Genomic DNA, 20,595 nt, shown 5'->3' with positions numbered 1-20,595 from the left:
ATCAAAGTAGTGACGATATTTTAAAAAGTATAAAGTGTGAGGTAGGTCGTGATGACATTTTGCTTTATATATCAACTTGCCCCATTACCTCTTCTTCCTCCTCACCTTTTGGATTCAAGAGACATCTGCTAGAACCTAGCAGATGATTAATGTGTATCAGTGTGAGACTCATTTCTCCAGACTGTCACTGATCAAACGCCCTCACCCTGCCCCCCTCAGCTGAAAGATCGGGGTGTTTAGTCACTTTAAAATGTTTTGGGTTTAGTCAACCTTGTCTAATGACAGAGACTCGACTGTGAACGTACGTTCTCCCCTCTCGTCAAGCTCAGGGAAGCTTCACACAGTCACACAGAAAGTAGCTTGAAATATGTGAAAATGATAAATGGTTTGTTGCTTTTGTAACAGTGTAAAGAATCCCACCCTATGTGGGATGCATTTGGGTATTATTGTATGATTAAAAGATAATTAGGGCATCATAACTTCTAGAATTGATAGATAAAAGAGCTGGATAGTTCCTTTCTTTGATGTTCAGTATTTTTTTTAAGGATTTACTGCAACTGCACCACTAATTACAAATGATTGACGACCAGAGCCGGTTTGATTTTTCAAACCATTATAATGTATAATATTATCATCTCCCTCCATCAGCCATCCATTGGTTCTTTCCACATGGGTAGATTACTACTCTGACTTCTCAGTTATTAAACCATTCACTCATCCTGTGTTTTATACATAACATGTCCACCAGTTCAAATCACAATCCAGTATATTGAACAATAAGCAGTTTCACAGTGAGGACATGACTCACATTTGTTCAGACAATAGAGAAAATAAAATAGTGTCTGTATTTCATATTGAAAATTGAAGACGTTCTCAGTGTGTATATGCACTACAAAACGAACTTTCTATGCTAAAAAAAAAAGGTATAAAAAGGTCAATAGCGCCTAAGCCAGGAAACTATGTATTGTACACTATGTCTGAATGTAACTGTTTCTATGGTCATCATTCACTGACGTGTTATTTTCAATAGTGGATACTTATGAACATTGTTAAAATGAAAATATTCTGTTTAGAAGGAAAAAAAAACATTTTTATTTCTGGATAGCCATGTGTATTTCACACAAATATCATAGCCAGTCATAACAACACCGATTGGTCGGTGCAGCCAGGGGGCGTCCCTTCTCTTTCTTTCATTGGCTGCTTTGTTAAACCCCCTCTTCCTGATTGGTCCACAGCGTCGCTCGGCTATTGGCTGAATTCACGCAGCGACAATTTGAAAATCGGTGCTCGCGTTCCCGGAGTGGGGCAGCAGCTGCACGGAAAAACGGAACGGAGACAAAGATTCTAAACTGTTCTAAAAAACAAAAACAAAGGTAAGAGCTGAAGTAAAAGTCTTCCCGTGACTACATTTTTAGTTGATTTCGATCACTCGGTTATGTTTAAATGCAATGATGAAGCGAGGTCACGAGGCTTGATGTTTGAATTGATTGAACGGAGCACAACAGCTGCGACGACATTACATTGTTGCAGACTTTTAAAACCCCAAAACATGGTTCTGTTTCATTCACCATGGTGAAATCTTTACCTAAAACTACCTGAGCAAACTGTTCAGTAACAGCCTTTACACGTGAACTCTCGTAGCTTATTTGACAAACAAAAAAAAAAAAAAAGTTGCTGCGATGTTCTCCGGGGAGGACGGCGGCCAGCTGCAGTGCTGTGTGACGGTGGAGCAGCTCAACGCCTCCGGCCAGGCCACCCGGAGGCAGCTCATCCGGAAAGCCTCGGTCATCCTGGGCCGGAATGAGTTCCACGAGATTATCCTCCGCGTCCACGACGGGAAAGTGCCGCAAAATTACCATTTGAAAGAATTCAAACTTTTCACCAAGTTCGCCAGAGAAGGGAAGTGCACCGTCAAACTGCTGCCCGAAAACACGCAGGTGCTCATCTCCAACTGCCCCCCAGACCGGCTCAACCTCTTCCTCAAAACCCTGAGCATCAAACACCAGGCCCGGCAGAGCAGCAAGCCTCTGAGCGGCCGAGAGAAGCTCAAAGCCGGTCTGCCCCGCAGCTTCGAGGCCATCAGCCCCCTGCAGCAAAAGGACATCCAGAAGGTGAATGAGCTGAGGGGTAAAGTGGCCCCCACAGGGCTGGCGGAGCGCACCAATAAGATGACCCGAGCAGGAACAGGACAGCAGGTCAAAAGGTCCAGGAGTGACACGAACTTCAGCCCAGTGAGTTGAACACGCACGGAACACTTCATTAAATCAGAATCCGTTTTATTGGCAAAGTATACTTGCATACACAAGGAATTTGACTTCGGTAGGTGTTACATTCAGCAAATAGACATGTAGACAATATAGACACATACTGTACAATACAGACAACCATATGCACATATCAACATAATATACAAAAATACAAATAAGACATATCAAGATGAGTACACATGTAAAGTGCAAAAGGTAATGGTGCCAAGTAGTGTGCAAGATGCATATTTGAATGATAAGTATGTGATTATTAGTAGAAGACTACCAGGGGTAATAAGTGCATTTACTCAAGTACTGTGCTTAAGTTCAAATGTGAAGTACTTGAGACTTTTTCTTTTCTTTTTTTTTCATGCCACTTTTTTCTTTTACTCCTACATTCCAGAGGAAAGTATTGTACTTTTTACTCTAGTACATTAATCTGACAGCTTTGGTTACTTTACAAATTAAGATTTTTGCACACAAAACGCATGCAGCTTATAATATACCATGTTTTATTACAACTTGAACTACCTACTAATGTCCTACAAGTCCAGCTGAAATGATTAGACCATTAAACACTTGGTTGATTGTAGTCCATTTTCCTGATTATACCTACAAACTTTTACTTTAACATTTTCAATGCAGTACTTCTACTTGTAAAAGACTATTCTAACAGTGTGGTATTAGTACTTTTTATTAAGTAAAGCATCTGAATACTTCCACCACTGTCAAAGCAGACTACTGCACCAACATTTTCCCCTTCTGGATATCATCATCATCATCATCATCCTCATCAACTTTATTGCCAGACTCCAGGTCCATTCAGAAGAAACAGACATGACATACAATATATGTTAAAAAGACAAAGAAACATATACAGAAAAATAAAAACAAAAGAAACTACAATACTGCATTTCAGTAAAAGACACTTGTACCAGTGTTTCCATAGTGATGATTGGTATCGTATGGCACTAAACCTAGGATTTTGCCAGCAGCAGAACAATGCTGTTCTGGGAGACGTTCAGGCGACAAATTTATTTTGTAGACCTGACTCCTCAATAATGCCTGGAAGGTGCTTACCCCTGCATTACAAAACAGGTCACTTGCACTAGAGCACCTGGGTAGGGCTGTCCTCGACTAAAGAAGTTCTTAGTCGACTAACACTTGTTGACTAATCGATTAGTTGATTTTAATTGACAGAGCTGTGCGCCTTGAGAGGTGGTTAAGACTAGAAAAGCACAATATAAATGTAGTTAATTAACCATCTGTAAAACTGAGTTTCTCTACAATTAATCCTGCAAAAGCACCACTTTAAATCTTGTGTTTACCATAAAAGTGCTCAGAAGTTTCTTGGAAGTAAGTAATTAAGCATGAATAAGCATAACAAATGACTAATCGACTAAAGAAATCTTAGTCGACTAAGACCAAAACGACCGATTAGTCGACTAATCGACTAAGAGGTGGCAGCCCTACACCTGGGTTTGTTGAGCATTATCCTCTTACAGTCATAAGCAACCTTAAAGGTCCCATGACATGCTGCTTTTTGGATGCTTTTATATAGGCCTCAGTGGTCCCCTAATACTGTATCTGAAGTTTCTTTTATATAGACCTTAGTGGTCCCCTAATACTGTATCTGAAGTTTCTTTTATATAGACCTTAGTGGTCCCCTAATACTGTATCTGAAGTTTCTTTTATATAGACCTCAGTGGTCCCCTAATACTGTATCTGAAGTTTCTTTTATATAGACCTCAGTGGTCCCCTAATACTGTATCTGAAGTTTCTTTCCCGAAGCTTCTGCATGCTTGCCTTTTTGGCTTGGCCCATAAGGGAGCAGTAGACAAAGGAGTGCAATATGCTTTAAACGGGATGATTTTGATCTGTGGATAAGATTTTTTTTTTTTTTTTTTTTTTTTTTTTTTTTTTTTTTTATAAAAACATGCTCTTATATTTTCTGTAAAATGTGCATGTTGATTGTTTCAGGTAAAGGCCAACCCGAGCAAGAAGCCCATCCTGTCTCTGCCAACACGTAAGCTGAATAAAGAACAGGCGGCTGTCCTCGGTGCAGTGCTGAGTGGCAAGAACATCTTCTTCACTGGAAGTGCAGGTGTGTGTGAGACAACACATTTTAAATTCCATTGTCACAAGTTTGTCATAACTAGATGTCTAGAATAAAAAAAGAAAAGGGTATGCATGTTACATTCTGCATAATGGTCTTACTGAATGACATTGTCTTACTGATTATGCCTGTTAGTAACAAGTTTTAGGCATTTTGGCTTTGACATTTCCGCAAGAGAATCGGATGTAAATCTCCTTTCATGACCCATTTATGGTGTTTTTCTTTTGGCAATTTTAAAGAATAGTGTTTTTGTTTTTTTTAAGCTCTTTTTGAATGTTTGATTTTCAGGTACAGGAAAGTCGTTCCTCCTGAAGAGAATCATGGGCTCTCTTCCTCCAAAGAGCACATTTGCCACAGCCAGCACAGGAGTGGCTGCATGCCACATTGGAGGAACAACCTTACACAACTTTGCTGGTGAGTCGTCGTGTCTCTGGGGGCCAATGAACTTGATTTAAAGACTGTCTCTGGAAATAACACATTAGTGGGGAGAGATGCGCAGAGTTTAGTTCCCCCACCACCACCACCATCAACACCTTACTGTTTATTGCATGTTATCCAAATAATTGTTCATTTTGCTGGTATCAATGAAAGGCCTATCCTGAATTTACGCTGTACTATTAATGGGCACAAGGCAGACTCCTTATTAATATAAACTATAACAAAAAAATTGATTTAATTGGCTGATTATCTTGATTTATCATTTAGTAACATTTAACTTTCAGCACTACTTATCAGTGTCTTCTGTCCCTCTTAATATAAAGACAAAAGGTCTTTACATCTATTTCTTTTGTGCTAGTAAAGCTGCAGCCTTTGACTCCATTACAATGTCTGTGTGAAGGCGCCTGTCGGACTATAAATCTTGAATATAATCGAGGAGGGGGTGTCGGATGTCTCTCCACGTTAACGGATGCTTCTAATTAAATCTCAATATACAGCAGGCAGTGTGAATGGAGCATTTGCACTGTTATTCATTTGCGTCTGACCACCTGTCTCCGTCCAGGCATCGGCTCCGGCTCGGCCCCGCTGGAGCAGTGCATCGAGCTGGCTCAGAGGCCCGGCGTGCTGCAGCACTGGACCAGCTGTCGACACCTCATCATCGACGAGATCTCCATGGTGGAGGCCCAGTTCTTTGACAAGCTCGAGGCGGTGGCAAGGTGAGACGTCTGCCTTAAAGAAACAATCTCCTTATGATGCCACAGCAAATCGTTATAGACATCTTTTAGTAAAGATGTTTTCTGTTGGTAGAGCTTTCACGTGTTCACCCGCTATACGTCATTCAAGGCAGGTGCTCATTTGCTTCCTAAGTGGCTGCTGCAGCTGTCAAATTACATTTACATATTTGAGATGTACAGTAGTGTAGACATAACTCATAGACTGTCCAAAACCATGAATTATGGTAATATTCTTTTAAGTAAAGCTTTCCTGAAAGTGTTTGATATCACGTTCAGGATACTGTGCTATAATTGGCTCCAATTACCCCCCCCCCCCCTCCCCCCCACAGTAGAGCTGTCAGTCTTCCTCTATAATACCATTCAAATTTGTTTTTTAAATATTAGAATATTTAATGCTCAAATGCAGCCTGTTATATGTACTACACTACTCAGGCTTATACCTTGTCAATGCCACTGTAAGCATGTGGATGTTGTTACACTTTATGTCCACTAGAGGGACTTCCAACATCAGCCTGGCCTTGAAGGGGATCTACGACATGGCGCGTTGCATTTCTGGCACGCCGCTCTCTGTTTGCATTATATTCACCACGCACACAGCGATAAAACACAAATCAACAGCGAACACTGTAATGAAACATTATCTAACAAGTGTAGTGAAGCGGCTCTGTTGTTAAGGCTAACGGTGCTCTGTTAGCACAATGACATCATGTTGGAAAGCCCAGCCTAAACGATTTGTCGTAAAATAACACTTGTTTTAGTCACGATGCTAACGACCTTAATAACTAACTGTGCTGCCACTACTATTTTAGTGATTTATAAGCAACCTGTTTCTTGCAGGTTGTCACGTTACTGAGAATCCAGCTGTTAGAAGGTAATATATGAAGTCGAAGCTAACGCTGACAGCTGTAGGGCAGCTAACATTAACTTCAGCTGTCTCCATGAAGTGCCCAGCTAAGCTGCTATAACTCGCGACGCAGTTGGAGAACAAGAATAAGCTAACTATTGATAACACTATTGATTACCATTGATTCACTTTGGCTCGGTGGATGTCGATTTTTAAAGGCATGTTAAAACTATTTCCCATCTTCCGATTTCCAGCCGCAACCTGTCACTCCTAGCCTCGTGAGACTGTCCTGATCTCGTAAACTCCAGTTTTCTACTCTGAGATCAGTCTGGCATCTTGAGATAGAGAAAATTTGGAGCCGTTTGCCAAACGACCGACCAATCAGCGTTGGTTTTAAGGCGGGTTTAGGTGTGACGCAACGAGAAGCGACGGTTAGTCTAAACAACATGGCAGCGTCCACGGATGAGATGAGCGTAGCTATCGCGCAAGTTTTATCCAAAAGAAAGTATTCCTTCATTTTAAAGAAGAGCAAGAAACGTCACTGGAGGCTTTTCTCGGAGGAAAAGATGGGTTTGCTCTTCTCCCGACTGGTTTCGGCAAGAGTTTGATCTGATTGGTTGATTTGGCCTGTCTATCACCAACATAGGTGGTGATAGAAAGATGGTTTATCCAATCAGCTAACCAGTATTTTCGCCCCTTCCCAAAAGTTCTCCAAATCCTGTACTATACTCGGTACGTAACGTAAGCTCACAATGAGAACATGAGAAGAGGGAGATTAGCTAACGTTAGTTAACCTATTTATAAAAATAATCCCATTAGAATGGTATTGATTTTTTTTTTTTTTTTTACTATTTGACTTTTTGAATTCGTTCCAACAGCCCTAACCCACAGTGCTCAGTGATGCATTTGACTAATTTGAATCATCCTTGACAACTTTACACAAATTGTACAAATGGAACGACTTGGTCACCAGTAAATGATAGGACTTCATTAAAGCTTTTTCACACAGGCAGCATTTATAATTCATAAAACTGAAACTTTTGTTTTGAAAGGTGAAAATTATTAAATGTCTGTAATAACCCAAGTCATACTCCTAATGTTTACCGTTTTTGTAAATTTCAATTTCAATTCCCTTTTTCCTAACACACCTTGGGGACACTTTTAGATTTTACACTCCTTTCAGAGACTTATATCTCCCCTCTCCTCCTTCACATTATGGTGTTCCTCAGAGTTTTGCTGACAGTATTTGAGCAGCAGACTTTTTGTCTCTATGGTTGCAGTTAGATCAGATCATTCCCTAGGTTTTAAACGTTAGCAGCACTCTGATGTGAGCAATACTGTGTGATGCATTGCAAGTTTGATGTGAGATAGTGTGTGAGATCCTGCATCCATATAGAAGATGGAATCACTGATCTTCAGTGACGCTCAACTTCTCGCTACACTCTTGTAGGTCGGTGCGGAGGTCTACGGCGCCGTTTGGAGGCATCCAGCTGATCGTGTGTGGCGACTTCCTCCAGCTGCCTCCTGTTTCCAAGGGAAAGGAAAGAGCCAGCTTCTGCTTCCAGGTCAGACCACCGTGGGTCTTACAACTATCACCAGACCACAGGGCGAAACCACGTTGCAGGGCGAAATCAAATGGCCGGCCAATCTGTCCAGTTGCATCCCACTTCCATCAAATTACACCCCCAGCTCCTCCACTTGCTTTCCTTCCTCGCGTCTTAAGTCTGATTTATGGTTGTGCATAGACTTTCGATACAGTATTAGGGGACCACTCGGGTCTATATAAAAGCATCCAAAGAGCACCATGTCATGGGACCTTTTAATTAGCATAGTCATACAGAATAACTGCTTACTTCCTGAAAAGCATGCATGGATATTTAAAAACAAACCTTTTCCCTTCCTGCAGGCCAGGAGTTGGCGTAAGGTCATCCAGGTGAATATGGAGCTAATGGAGGTGCGGAGGCAAACTGACCAGTCCTTCATCTCCCTCCTGCAGTCTGTGCGGGTCGGGAGGTAAAGTCACGGGCACGTTTTTTTTTTTTTTTTTTTTTTTTTTTTTTTTTTTTTTTTTTTTTTCCCAAGCAATTTATTGCCAGAATGGGTTTATTATTTTATATACAGTTAATGTGGGCTATGTAAGTGCATTACATGCATGCAATTAGCGCTGTGGCAGGTCATTTTGTGTTCTACAGAACATTTGTGCTATGCTGCAAAAATTGTCTTTCTGTCTTAATAAACCCCATCCAGGGTGACAGAGGACGTCACCGCGACGCTGTTGGGAAGCGCCTACCATCACATCGAGAGGGATGGTATCCTAGCGACCAGGCTGTGCACACACAAGGACGACGTGGAGCTCACAAACGACAAGAAACTCCAGCAGCTGCCTGGTCTGAAGTGTTCATTAGATGTTTGTTTTTCCAGCTTGAAACGGGTGTTTCTTTGGTTGGCTTGTGTGGGGGTGAAAATGACAAAGGAGATGGCTTGAGTCATGTTCTGGGAACTTGTTGAAACCGGTTTCCTCCAGATATTTTCAGTCTCAGCCAGACGCCACTTTATTTTCTGTTGTATCCAATTTTTAAAGCCATTTTCTTGTTCATGGTTTCATACTTTTAGGGCTGCTCGATTATGGACAAAATCATAATCGCAATTATTTTGGTCAATATTGAAATCCTGATTATCTAACACGATTACTCAGTGACTTGTGGGAAGATGTGGCATTTATTGAACTTCAAAAGACAGTGAAAACAACTTTTAATTAAATACTTTTCTCGTTGACCTTTCAGTTCCCCTTAAAATAAATAATATATTCAAATATTGGCTGAGTAGAGTTATTGTTTTTTCTTGATTGTTAGGAGCTGAAATCATGATCCAAATTTGATTAGTTGCCCAGCCCTACATACTCTTATATCTTTAGGTTCTTTACACGACTGTTTGGCCGTGTCCCATCATATTTTCTATATAAAACTCCCTTTTTATTTTTATTATCCTATGTAATGAATGTCTCCTGGTCCCTTAGGGTCAGTGCGTGTGTTCGAGGCTCTGGACAGCGACCCAGCCCTGGTGAACGCCATCGATGCTCACAGCCCCGTCAGCAAAGTGATCCACCTCAAAGTGGGGGCTCAGGTGAGCGTGTGTGTGCAGCGTGTGTGTGTGTGCAGCGTGTGCTCTTTATGCTCCATACCCTCAGCAATTTGGCGCACAACATTGTACTTTTGATATGTGTCGAGGATACGGCGCTCGGTTTTGAGTCGAGGCGACTCTCTGTGATGTAATGCCGCTTGTTCTTTTAAAGGTCATGCTGACGAAGAACCAGGATGTCTCTCGAGGTCTGGTGAACGGAGCGCGGGGGGTTGTCGTGGCCTTTGAGTCTGGAAAAAATGGTATGTGATTTTATTTATTCCCCTTGAAACGTATTGCGGAAATATTTTCTCCGAAAAGCCAGAGTTTGATTACCTCATCTCTATATTTTAGTTGTAATTATACTCTTGGTGGCAATTATGGACTTTAAGGAATAGTCACTGGAGGATATCTAAACAGAAGAACGATAGTTACGTTATTGTAACTCCAGATTCTATGAGTATAGGCGTAGCCCTCTAAGCCACGCTATGGGTTTATCCCTTCGCGCATGCGTAGTCGTGAATATTTTCTTTCCCGCCCTTGCGTGCCGTGCGGGCTTCAGCTACGTCCGCAATTACTGTATAACAACAGGGCGGACCCGTTGCGCTGCTCCCAACATCAGCTTTTTCTTCAGCTAATGCAATAGGAGCAGGTGGCCCGAATCTTAGAGGGCTACGCCTATACTCATAGAATCTGGAGTTACAACAACGTAACTATCGTTCTATTTCGTATAGGCTTCGCCCTCTAAGCCACGATATGGGTTAGGGCGAAGCTGATGTAGTCAATGCCACCTGCGACAGATCCCACAAGTGGAACATAGACTGTTTTCCCTTACTGTCACTTTATGTGCCGCCATGGCAACGACCTGTTAGCTGGCTGAAAGCCCAAGCTGAGAATGCAGGCGTGCATGATTGATGAGGGAAATACATGATTGATAATTATGGGACGCCCGAGTTCCTCCCAGACACCCAGAGTAGGGGGGAGGGGAGGGGGCAAGATGCCCAAGAGGCCGCAGCACAGATTTCGGCCACTGACATGCCTCTGAACAGGGCTGTCGATGTAGACCGAGCCCGTGTAGAATGTGCCCGAATGCCCTGGGGGGGCACCGCCCCCTCCGCGTTATAGGCCTGGGTGATAGCCTCGCACAGCCAGTGGGACAGGCGTTGTTTCGACAGGGCCGCCCCTTGGGAGTGTTCCCTGTAGTGAACAAACAGCTGCTGTGTCCGCCTTATGTCCGCCGTGCGTAAAACATACTGTGATAACGCACGCACCGGGCACAATATGTGAGAGGCCTCCTCCGCGTCGTTGTTATGAGGTGGGGGGAAAAAACCCTGGAGGGAAAAAACCGAAAGGAATTTGTTAAACTTTTTGGTGTGAAGGAAGGATTGGGCTGTAGGGTGGCTGCGCTCCCGTCCCCTTTGATTGAGAGACAGGACGGCGAGACTGACAGCGCAATTGCCAGGGGGGAGCCGCCAGCAGCTGGACCAGCGTCGGGAACCAGGATGCGTTTGTGCGCTCCGGATGACCATGGCGTCTGCTCCCGCTGTCATGTTTGTGCTTGTGTGGGGAACATCGGTCATATCATCAGCGTAATGTTCAGTGGGAACAAGGGCTGCTAGGTTGAGGGAACCTGCTCTATAGAAAGACTTGAGCGGCCCTTAAAAGGGCCGTTGTGTTTCCGATTCTCAACCGTGGAGGGACAGACGTTCCCCTCGCCCCGTCATTGCCATTGCCCCGCCTCTTCGGCTGCCTGGTGGAGGTGGGATGTGGGATGTGGCTGTCTGTAGACGAGGTCCGAATAGTCAATCGGGAGCTATGGGACCGTACAGAAGCTCGCGCCTGACCTCCGTGGGTAGCTGTGACCTCCGTGGGTAGCTGTGACCTCTGTGGGTAGCTGTGACATGTGGAGCCAGATATTTCGCTGGGCCACAGTCTGCCACGCCTGGATCCTCGACAACGCCACCGTGGTCGCCGTGCTGAGGGTGAGGATGGTGGTCATAGCCTTGCCGATCTCCGTAGCTAGCTCCGGAGGAAGCGCCTCCGGGTTGGTGGCCATGGCGGAGACGGCGGAGGCTAGCAAGGATATGTTGTTTTGCGCCGCTAAGCCCTGGGCCGCACACTGGTGAGACCGGTCAGTGACTTGGACGCAAACCTGGTCCTGGGGGGACGGGGGGGGGACGGCTTCCGGTGATCGAAGAAGGTAGCCTTCGGAAGCAGAATCGACGCCAGGCTCTGCTCCAGAGGGGGGACCGAAGGAAAACCTGCCTCTGTGTCGCCATGAACCCGTGTGAACGGGGCATAGCGCGAAACTGGCGCCCTCAGTTTCCCTGGCTGAGAGGGAGCCTCCTCCACGAACGGCCGAAGCTCCGTGAAGCGCGGCCAGAGTGGGGCTCGTTTGGACGGCGGCTCCTGAGAGTAGATGTCACCGCTCGAGAGGGGGCTGGAGGCTCCGCTGGAAGCGCTATGCCCCTCTGGTCCGCCGCCCTTTTTATGATCTCCGGCAGGTCCATAAAAAGAGCCTTGGTGGTGGAGGGTAGAGCCACCTGCGGCAGAGGGGAAGACCGCTGAGGCGGTGCCCCTGGCCGTTCTGGAGACGGGGAGAGCCGTAGCGGAAAGGCATCGATCCCTGTCTCCAGATCCAGTCCTCCCAGTGGTGAGCGAGTCGTTCGGGGGAGACGAGTCATCGGACTCGTGCCCGTCGGCGACGCCCTCTTCCAGCGGTTCCAGGGCGTCGACGCTGTCGCCGTCCCCCTCTCCGTCGACCTCAAAGGCCAGAAAAGCGTCCGCCCGCCGTTTGCGCCAGCTCTTTAGAAGGCAAGCGGGCGCAGAACGGGCAGGAGGCGTCGGAGGTGGGAGCCTTGCCGGCATGAGAGGCGCCGAGGCAGGTCTCGCAGCGGGGGTGGAGGTCCGGCGAGAAGATGTAGCCGGCCTCGCAGGAGGGGCAGAGGCGGACGCCGCTGGAGCTGGTAGTTTTCGTTACCTTCTTCATAACTGCCCTTGCTTGAAGAAAAAGTGGGAGCAGAGCAACGGGTCCGCCCTGTTTTTATACAGTAATTGCGGACGTAGCTGAAGCCCGTGCGGCACGCAAGGGCGGGAAAGAAAATCTTCACGACTGCGCATGCGCGAAGGGATAAACCCATATCGTGGCTTAGAGGGCGAAGCCTATACGAAATAGAACTTAAAGGGACAGTTTGGATACTTTCGAATTATGTACTTTTCCATAGTCGGTGTATTAGCTACAAAAACGGCCCGGTTAAAAAAAATCATTTTTAAGTGTAAGATACAGTATATTAAGAATATTTTCACCGCTTTATCTTGCCATCAGACAGTCCTTTCCTATAGAGAACTGAGGCCCTTCTATCATCTCTACTCAGTTCAAAGCCACCAGAAACCCCTTGACAAAAAAACCTTTTGACCTCCCAGAACACGGGAGTTGCTTGTCTACCGCTGCCTCATTCGTAGAGTTTGTGTTATTGTGTGACTTTGGTGAATCCAAAACTAAGCCACCGAAGTCACACTAACTCAGACTAACCCATCAAGGCAACCGTAGACAAGCAACTCCTGTGTTCTGTGAGGTAAAATCACCGTTTCTGTCAAAGGAGTCTGGTGGCGTTGAAGAGAGCCAAGAGGGCTGTTTTGTTGGCAAGGTAGAGCGGTGAATACATTCCAAATATTGTGTGGACATAAACCCATATTGACTATGTAGGCCTCTTATTTTAGGTGGCTGAAATACGTCTTGCTGCTGCCACGTCCGTTAGCTTAGCCTCTGTGTCGGTACGCCTTTCCGGTTCTCCAAACTGGGGGCGTGCTGACCGCCATCTACTGTAGAGAAGTACCTCCATATAACCCCGCTTAAAAAAACATCCCAACTAGAAAGCCTTAGGTCCTTCATGTTGTATCAGCAGGTCAGGCATTAGTGAAATGAAAATACCACATTGTGTATTTTTTTTTTTTTTTATATTAAAAGGCATCTTTTGTTTCTTCTGTGATAATATGATATTGTAAAGTAGGGGCAGCACTATCTTTCTGCCTGCTCCCTCTCTAACTCATCCTTTTGTTTTTTTGATGGAAATCTGATTGATTTAGTTTTTATCTTTTTGTTTTGTGTTTTTATCATACATATTAAACAGTGTTGATTGTTTGAAAAAAAAATCCATATTTTAGATTCTCATCCTTCCATGTGCTGAATCTTTGCCGGTCTCCTCAGGACTCCCACATGTGCGTTTCCTGTGTGGCGTCACAGAGGTGCTGAAGCCGGAGCGCTGGGTGTTTAAGTCCGGCGGGGGGGTCCACCTGAGTCGACAGCAGCTGCCCCTCAAACTGGCCTGGGCCATCTCCATCCACAAGAGCCAGGTCTGTACGCGCTCAGACATCACAAACATGCACACACATCCTGAGGCAAATGCTCACCAAATCATTAGCATGGCATTACTTTCTATTCGAGGAAGCTACTGTTCGGTGTTGCCATGGAACACCAGTCTTTTGTGTGTTTTATTTTGAATGCGTGACTCACTTGATGGATGGCAATTCAAACTCAATTAGCCTGAAAGAAGTTTTTATCTTTTTTTTGTATTGCATTTGGTATTATTGCTAGAGTGCTAGAAATAGCTCAAGGTTTGATTGCGGTGTGTGAACCGGCCTCGGAGCTCAATCATTGTACAGATTGTGTCATTAAGGTCGACAATCCATTCATCAGGTGATGGATGTTGAAAGCGATCTCAGAAATATAGATTTTGTTCAGATGAAAAGAAAACGGCTCTTTTATAACGTCTTACAAAAGGAAACTTTTCTATGAATTCACTACTAGTAGTTCATTATCAGTCTTTTATTTCTAGCAGAGTAGTGGAGAACATTTAAAAACTTGCAGCGCTAGGTAACTCTTCATCTTTTAGCTTTTGTCATGAAACTGACAATGGCTAGACATGATCACTGCACACTTTTTGTATAGACGTTCATGATGCACAGAGAGTACATCCTCAATTAGTTTTTTAAACCTTTTTCTCGGCCCCAGCAGCCCCGAGTTTCCCGGTGTCCAGTGAAATATCCCAACATCCTCCGGATAGACTGGCACAAAATGTAGCACTGCCGTTATTGGTCGTGATGGCCAAATGAAGCTTCGGGAAGCCTTTTTCTTTATGTTCTGAGGCCACTCGACAGCGCTCTCTGGTCAACAAAGGGTTGAAAGCACACTGACTAGCCATTCCTTGAGCCTTTTTTCTTTAGACAAAGAGCGCCATTTAGTGAGATTTAAAAAGTAAAATGCTTAATTAAGCTTAATTTGGCCATAACTAGATATCGGTTCCCAGATGATGAATCTGTGAGTTTGATTCCTGACTATTCCAGCGATGTTAAGGGATTTTGAGTGAAATGTGTGAACAACTAGGGCGGTGTGGTGGTGCAGTGGTTGGCACAGTCTCCCCACAGGCCGCCTGTGGTCCTTTTTTTTTTTTTTTTTTTTTTTTTTTTTTTAAGGGTTTTCCAATTAGTATGATACAAAGATTAGGAGTAACAAATATGCCAATATGAAAAGAAAAGAGATGAGGAAAAAAAAAAACTTGGGCGTATTACTTTTTTTTTTTTTTTTTTTTTTTTTTAAGATACCATATCGAATGTTCTCCATATGTAATACAGAGCTAAGTTCTGTTAGCCACGTCTTGAAGAGTGGCGCCTGCGGCCCTTCTGTGTAGAGTTTGCATGTTCTCCCCGTGTCAGCCTCTGTCTCCCTCCCGCAGTCCAAAGACTGGTTAGGCAGGTTAGGTTAGCTGGTTATCTATATCCACTATAATCCACATCCACTATAATCCACTTCCTGGATAGCTATGTTGCCACCTGAAATTCCGCCGGATGTCACTGTTTTCAGCCGGATGTCCGTTACTTTCCTCTTTTTGTGATGTCATTTTAAACTCCGGTGGATTTCTGAGGACTATGGTTAACTCGAGGTGGTAAGCTTTGCTTCAGAACTCGAGCCATCATGGCGCCATTTTGTTGCTAACTGGCCATCACCTCCTGTTAGCATTCCGCTGACCGCCATTTTTTTTTTTACGTCACTTGACTGCGAATAACTTCACATCTGAAGCGTTTAAAGACTCTATTTGTCCGTTGTTTAGTTCCAAAGAAACACGACAATGTATAAAAGACTTCATTACCTTGTACCTCACGTTATGGCTCCGTAGCAGACGTTTTTGTAAAAATAAGCTAACGATTGTGTCATAACCAAGTGACTTACTGTCGCATAGTAGAGGAATTACCGTATAGTACAGGAGAAGCTCGCAGGCAGTTTCGACTTACATGAGATGTTTAGGTTTAATTACTAATGTTAACTAGCATGTTGGTGATCAATAATTAGCCTGTGCCCATGTTATCTCCTTACATACACCTACAGTCTCCGTATCTGTAAGATTGGGAATGATTGAGATTTCTCTTGGCACAGCTACCAGAAGACTTACAACTTTCAGACACGTTGCTCACGTCTTATTCTCTCAGTTGGAGGCTGCGCAGTAAAGCTGGCCATCACTGGAAAAGTGCTTCTAATAGCCTTCACTGGTCTCCGTTCAGAGCAACGGGGTCTATTGGTCCATTATATACTGTCTATGGGTTAACTGCTCCTCAGATCTCTGCAGGGTAAATCCAGACAGCTAGCTAGACTATCTGTCCAATCTGAGTTTTCTGTCGCACGACTAATTTTGACGACTTTTGAATGTACACGTGTTCCACCAAAACGAGTTCCTTCCCGAGGCTGTTTTGCAGCGGCTCCGTCCAGCGTTTAGCACCGCCCAAGACAATTGTGATTGGTTTAAAGAAATACCAATAAACCAGAGCACGTTTTACTCCCATCCCGAAATGCTGTGTGGACTCACCAGACCCTCCACCGCAGAGCTGTGGAGGAAGGTCTGGCAATGCGAGACTACAGTGAGAGTAGACCAATAATTCTGTTCACTCATCTAACAACATTGGCAAATCCCCAAACAGTGTGGCCTGGAGGAAGGTCTGGCAATATGAGACAAATTAATTGGTGACTCTCAGTTGCCCGTAGGTGTGAATGGGAGCATCAATGGTTGTCTCTCAGCCCCTTGATTGACTGGAAAGACGGGGTGTACCCCAGCTCTCGCACAATTTCAGCTGGGATCTGGTTCAGTCCCCCTCTTTAAGCTTTTTATCTAGCGCCATCATCAGCCAACATTTTTAAATGGGTTTTTGTACCTGCAAAACTGACATTTCTATCTGCTTCACCTGTACTTTCTTTAGTGCTAATTGGCAAATGCTAGCATGCTAATGCCACGTTCACGTCATATGTGATGGATGGTAAAGATCTCCATATTCATTCAGTTTGGTGGTGAAACTGATTTCACCACCAAACTGATTCAGAATACTTTGTTGATCCCCCTCAGGGAAATCTAATTAAAAGCTCATAGTGAGAAATAAGAGTAAGGAAAAAAGGCCAATGGGTAAGTAACACGGCTAAAAGTGCAAGAAATCAAAACTTATGTTAAGGTAAGTTGAGGTTAAAAGGAGAAATGTTGCTATACAATGGATTGTATAAATGCTATTGGAGTACAGTGTAAACATGATTGGCTGTAGATTTCCAAAATTGCTGTTAGTTTGACATCTGTCATACGTTGTATCATTTTCTCTCACTAGTATGTTTGGTGATTTTCCGTGATATTATTATTTTTTTTTTTTTTCTTTCTGTATACTAATTGCTAAAATGGTTTCCTATGCCAAGTAGGTATGTAGTGTAAACACTGTATAGAACTGGTATGCTTCAGTCTAGTTTCAACTAGGGCTGCACGATATGTGGAAAATGTCAAATTGCAATTATTTTTGACTGATGTTGCGATATGATTAACGATATTGGAGGGACGGATACATTTTTTGGATCATCATTTTCATTGACATACAAATTCTTGCAAAACGATTTTTGCAACAATCTGTACCAAACAAAGATGTTTTCTGTAGTCTGTAGGATAGGATCTGTAGGCCCAGGATGTCTCTGCAGCACCACAATACTACACAAGTACTATTTTAGAATGGTTTGACACATATTTTGCCTTTTAACATTTTAAATATATTTACTATATTTATCTGGATAAATAAAGGTTAAAAAAACAAAATGATGAGGCAGCGTGCTCTGATGAGAATGAGACTGTTGGGGCTTGTTGTTGTCTCCCAACCACCTGCAGATTCTGTACTCTCGGTCTCCAAGAGTGGACACGTTGCCTTCCAAAAATGGAAAGTTGTTCTAGTCCCTCTGCCCACATTGAAGTGTATGGGGACAGTTGGAAAGACTTGGATATGATCCACTGTATCAGGAGTGTCAAAAGTCCAAAGGTGAAGAAACGGCAAGCCTTTGGAATAGGGCAGAAACTAACGACTATCGTGATAATCCACAATCCACTCTACTAGACACATTCAGTTTACTGTCACAGAGGAGTGAAGAAACTAAAAAATTTTCATATTCAAGAAGCTGTAATCCAAATTTTTACATGAAGTGACTCAAACCGATGAATCGATTTATCAAAATAGTTTGCATTTTGATTTAATAGTTGACAACTAATCGATTAATCTTTGCAGCGCTACTTTTGAATGCTGCCACTGGAAGTGCATTGTATTCCGCCACCATGTTTCTGAAGACCTTCCCGGTTTTCTCCTGTGTCATACACTTTATAGTATTTTAGCAATACCGGATTTATGGGACAAGTGGGTGCAGCGATTACCCTCTCTTTACAGTTGCATTGCGTTGGGACTGTCCCTTCAGGCAATACACACCAGACAAACGGACAAATACGGTATCAAAATATGGGCAGCATGCACAGTCCAGCTATGCCAAAGAGTATGCAGGTGTACACTGGGAAAGCATCTAAAGAGAATCAGGGCTCGAGGGCGATCCTAGACATGGCAGCAGGACTAAATGGTCCATAGAATAACTAGACTATATTGCGTTTACTGTGCTTTTTTTTTTTTTTTTTTTTTTTTTTTTTTTTTTTTTTTTTTTTTTAGAATTTCAGTAAATGGATCTGCATTCAAATTTCAGTAAGTAGTTAATTTCATTTCTAAAATGGTATGTTTTTGTCGAGTTGTTATTACACGATACTTTTTCTGAACTTTTTGAATCTTGCCCCTGACAAATGACCCATATTACAAAAAAAACTAAAACTAAGCATTTTCAAAAAATAAACTAAACTAGCAAGCTCTCTTTTAAAACTAAATTTGAAAACAAAGTCAAAATGAAAAAAAATAAAAGTGCAAATAAAAATATAAATAAATATAACCTTGCGTATGAAGCCAATAAAAAGCACCAAAATAGGGTTATGTTTTATCAAGGACATTTAGGTAGTCAAAGACTTTTTTTTTTTTTTTTTTTTTTTTTGTTGAGGTTTAAATTGCTGGGTTCAAATTGACCCCAGGAAAAAAGAAGGTCAATTTGGGGAAATGGTTCATCTGTTCAGTATGCACACTATTTATACCACTATTTATACTTATCACTGTGATGGATGGAAGGACAGACAGTCACTCACTGTGCCATATAGCGATTAAATAACAGTGGCACAATTATGCTCTGAGCATGAAATTGGAGCTGTATGCTGTATTTCTTTTATTAAACTTGGCTCGCTCTCAAAATCTTATCGGAAGTTCCTACTCTCGGTTTCCAAAGGACTCTGCAGGCAGAGAGAGAAACTGTTTAGGCGAGTGAGCCCTGACACAACAATGCCATTTCATGTGGGAAATTGCTACAGCGTGGTCAGACACCCTGAACACCGACCCAGTATTACTGCTCCCCACAAATGAGCTGTAACTGTGTAATCGTCAATCCCCACCAGGCCTCCGCAGCAAACTCATATCCTCGCCTCGCGCTCTGAAATTGGCTGGAGGGGAAAAAGGGTCCCTCTGGGTAATTGAGTTCATTGGTCACGACCAACGTGTCACCGATGTTTGATCTACAGCAGAGGGGCTAAAGCATGGTGGGAAATGATGGAAATCCCACACCTGCGTATCCCTTCAAATAGAAAATATTGGAAACGAAAGCAATCCAATCCCTGAGAATCAGTGTTGGGGGCGGAGATGTTGCCCATGATGCTCTTTAAATCTTGTATTTTGACACCTTTTTATTTCAAATACTGGAATATCTATCTAATCAATGCTAATTTTTTTTTTCTGACCTGTAACCAATGTTTTTTTGTTTTAGGGAATGACCCTTGACTGTGTGGAGATCTCGCTGGCGCGCGTGTTTGAGAGCGGCCAGGCCTACGTGGCGTTGTCTCGGGCTCGGAGCCTGCAGGGTCTGAGGGTCATGGACTTTGACCCCCGTGTGGTCAGGGCAGATCCAGACGTTCTGGTCTTCTACAAGAAACTGAGGAAAGAGAGGCTGCTCATGCAGGTGCGTGTAGACCTTGTCCTCATTACCTGTAGACGGTGTTGACTGATGGCTCAGCTTTTCATTAAATAAAATACAATTCCTGTAGTAGTGTCACAGTAATAACCAGTAGAAACACGATTGAGGTATAACACCATATTATATTTAGTATCAGTCGCATTACACTGGAGTGCTGCACAACATCTCTTTTAAAATATGTTTTCACCCACTGTTCAAGCTTGTAAAATAATTTCCTGTCTCCACTGCCCTCTGCAGGCCTCCATGGATGACTTTTTCGGCAACCACAACAAAGAAAACTCTTGAAGATGACTTCATCTTCATCCTCTGTGACATTATGCACCGTGTGCATGAGTTAGAATCCTGTTTTATTTCTCTTGGGACAATTTGCTTTTCTTAATGACTGCAACCAGACAACCTCACGGTTTCTTTTAACCGGCAGCACTTACTGCCACCTTCTGGTCATCTTATTTTTAAGAGCTTATTTTTATGCTTTATTTTTAATTTATTATCATGATTGTTGGTATGTTTCCAATAAAGTTCTAGTCAACCTATATCTCTGCATGGAGCCTTCTTAGTGCCCTGCCATTAGGACTTAGTCATAAGGTAATAGGTGTTTTTTTTTTTTTTTTTTTATCAAATGGGTCTAATTCTGCAAATATTTTTCAGTTATACACTACCGGTCGAAAGTTTGGGGTCACTTAGAATGGTCCACTCCATTACAGACCTAT

At 43.3% G+C, this 20,595-nt stretch overlaps 1 protein-coding gene across 3 annotated transcripts; it reads left to right on the top strand.

Moving 5' to 3' along the window:
* The first annotated feature begins 1,241 nt into the window (after positions 1 to 1,241).
* pif1 (PIF1 5'-to-3' DNA helicase homolog (S. cerevisiae)) lies at positions 1,242 to 20,420 on the top strand. Of its 3 annotated transcripts, XM_028593183.1 has the most exons (13): positions 1,242 to 1,373; positions 1,642 to 2,231; positions 4,227 to 4,350; positions 4,651 to 4,776; positions 5,363 to 5,516; positions 7,829 to 7,943; positions 8,285 to 8,391; positions 8,626 to 8,765; positions 9,395 to 9,501; positions 9,671 to 9,758; positions 13,703 to 13,848; positions 19,679 to 19,848; positions 20,123 to 20,420. In XM_028593183.1, exons 2-13 carry the CDS (start codon positions 1,680 to 1,682, stop codon positions 20,262 to 20,264), a joined length of 1,971 nt encoding a protein of 656 aa, XP_028448984.1. In that variant the 5' UTR covers positions 1,242 to 1,373; positions 1,642 to 1,679; the 3' UTR covers positions 20,265 to 20,420. The 3 variants fall into 3 exon arrangements, with proteins under 3 accessions (XP_028448984.1, XP_028448983.1, XP_028448986.1); XM_028593182.1 differs by having other exon boundaries at positions 1,242 to 2,231; XM_028593185.1 differs by having other exon boundaries at positions 1,242 to 2,231; positions 19,679 to 19,870; positions 20,123 to 20,254.
* The last annotated feature ends 175 nt before the right edge of the window (positions 20,421 to 20,595 follow it).

Source organism: Perca flavescens, chromosome 12, assembly GCF_004354835.1.
Source record: "Perca flavescens isolate YP-PL-M2 chromosome 12, PFLA_1.0, whole genome shotgun sequence".
NCBI classification, from domain to species: domain Eukaryota; kingdom Metazoa; phylum Chordata; class Actinopteri; order Perciformes; family Percidae; genus Perca; species Perca flavescens.
This window is presented reverse-complemented; position numbering and strand designations above follow the sequence as displayed.

What these genes read in the sequence shown, in the direction of transcription:
- pif1 (XM_028593183.1), top strand. Translation starts at nt 1,680, where the DNA reads ATGTTCTCCGGGGAGGACGGCGGCCAGCTGCAGTGCTGTGTGACGGTG. An exon ending in CTTCTTCACTGGAAGTGCAG is followed by an intron (nt 4,351 to 4,650) that starts GTGTGTGTGAGA and finishes TTTGATTTTCAG; the next exon opens with GTACAGGAAAGTCGTTCCTC. An exon ending in CAGTCTGTGCGGGTCGGGAG is followed by an intron (nt 8,392 to 8,625) that starts GTAAAGTCACGG and finishes AACCCCATCCAG; the next exon opens with GGTGACAGAGGACGTCACCG.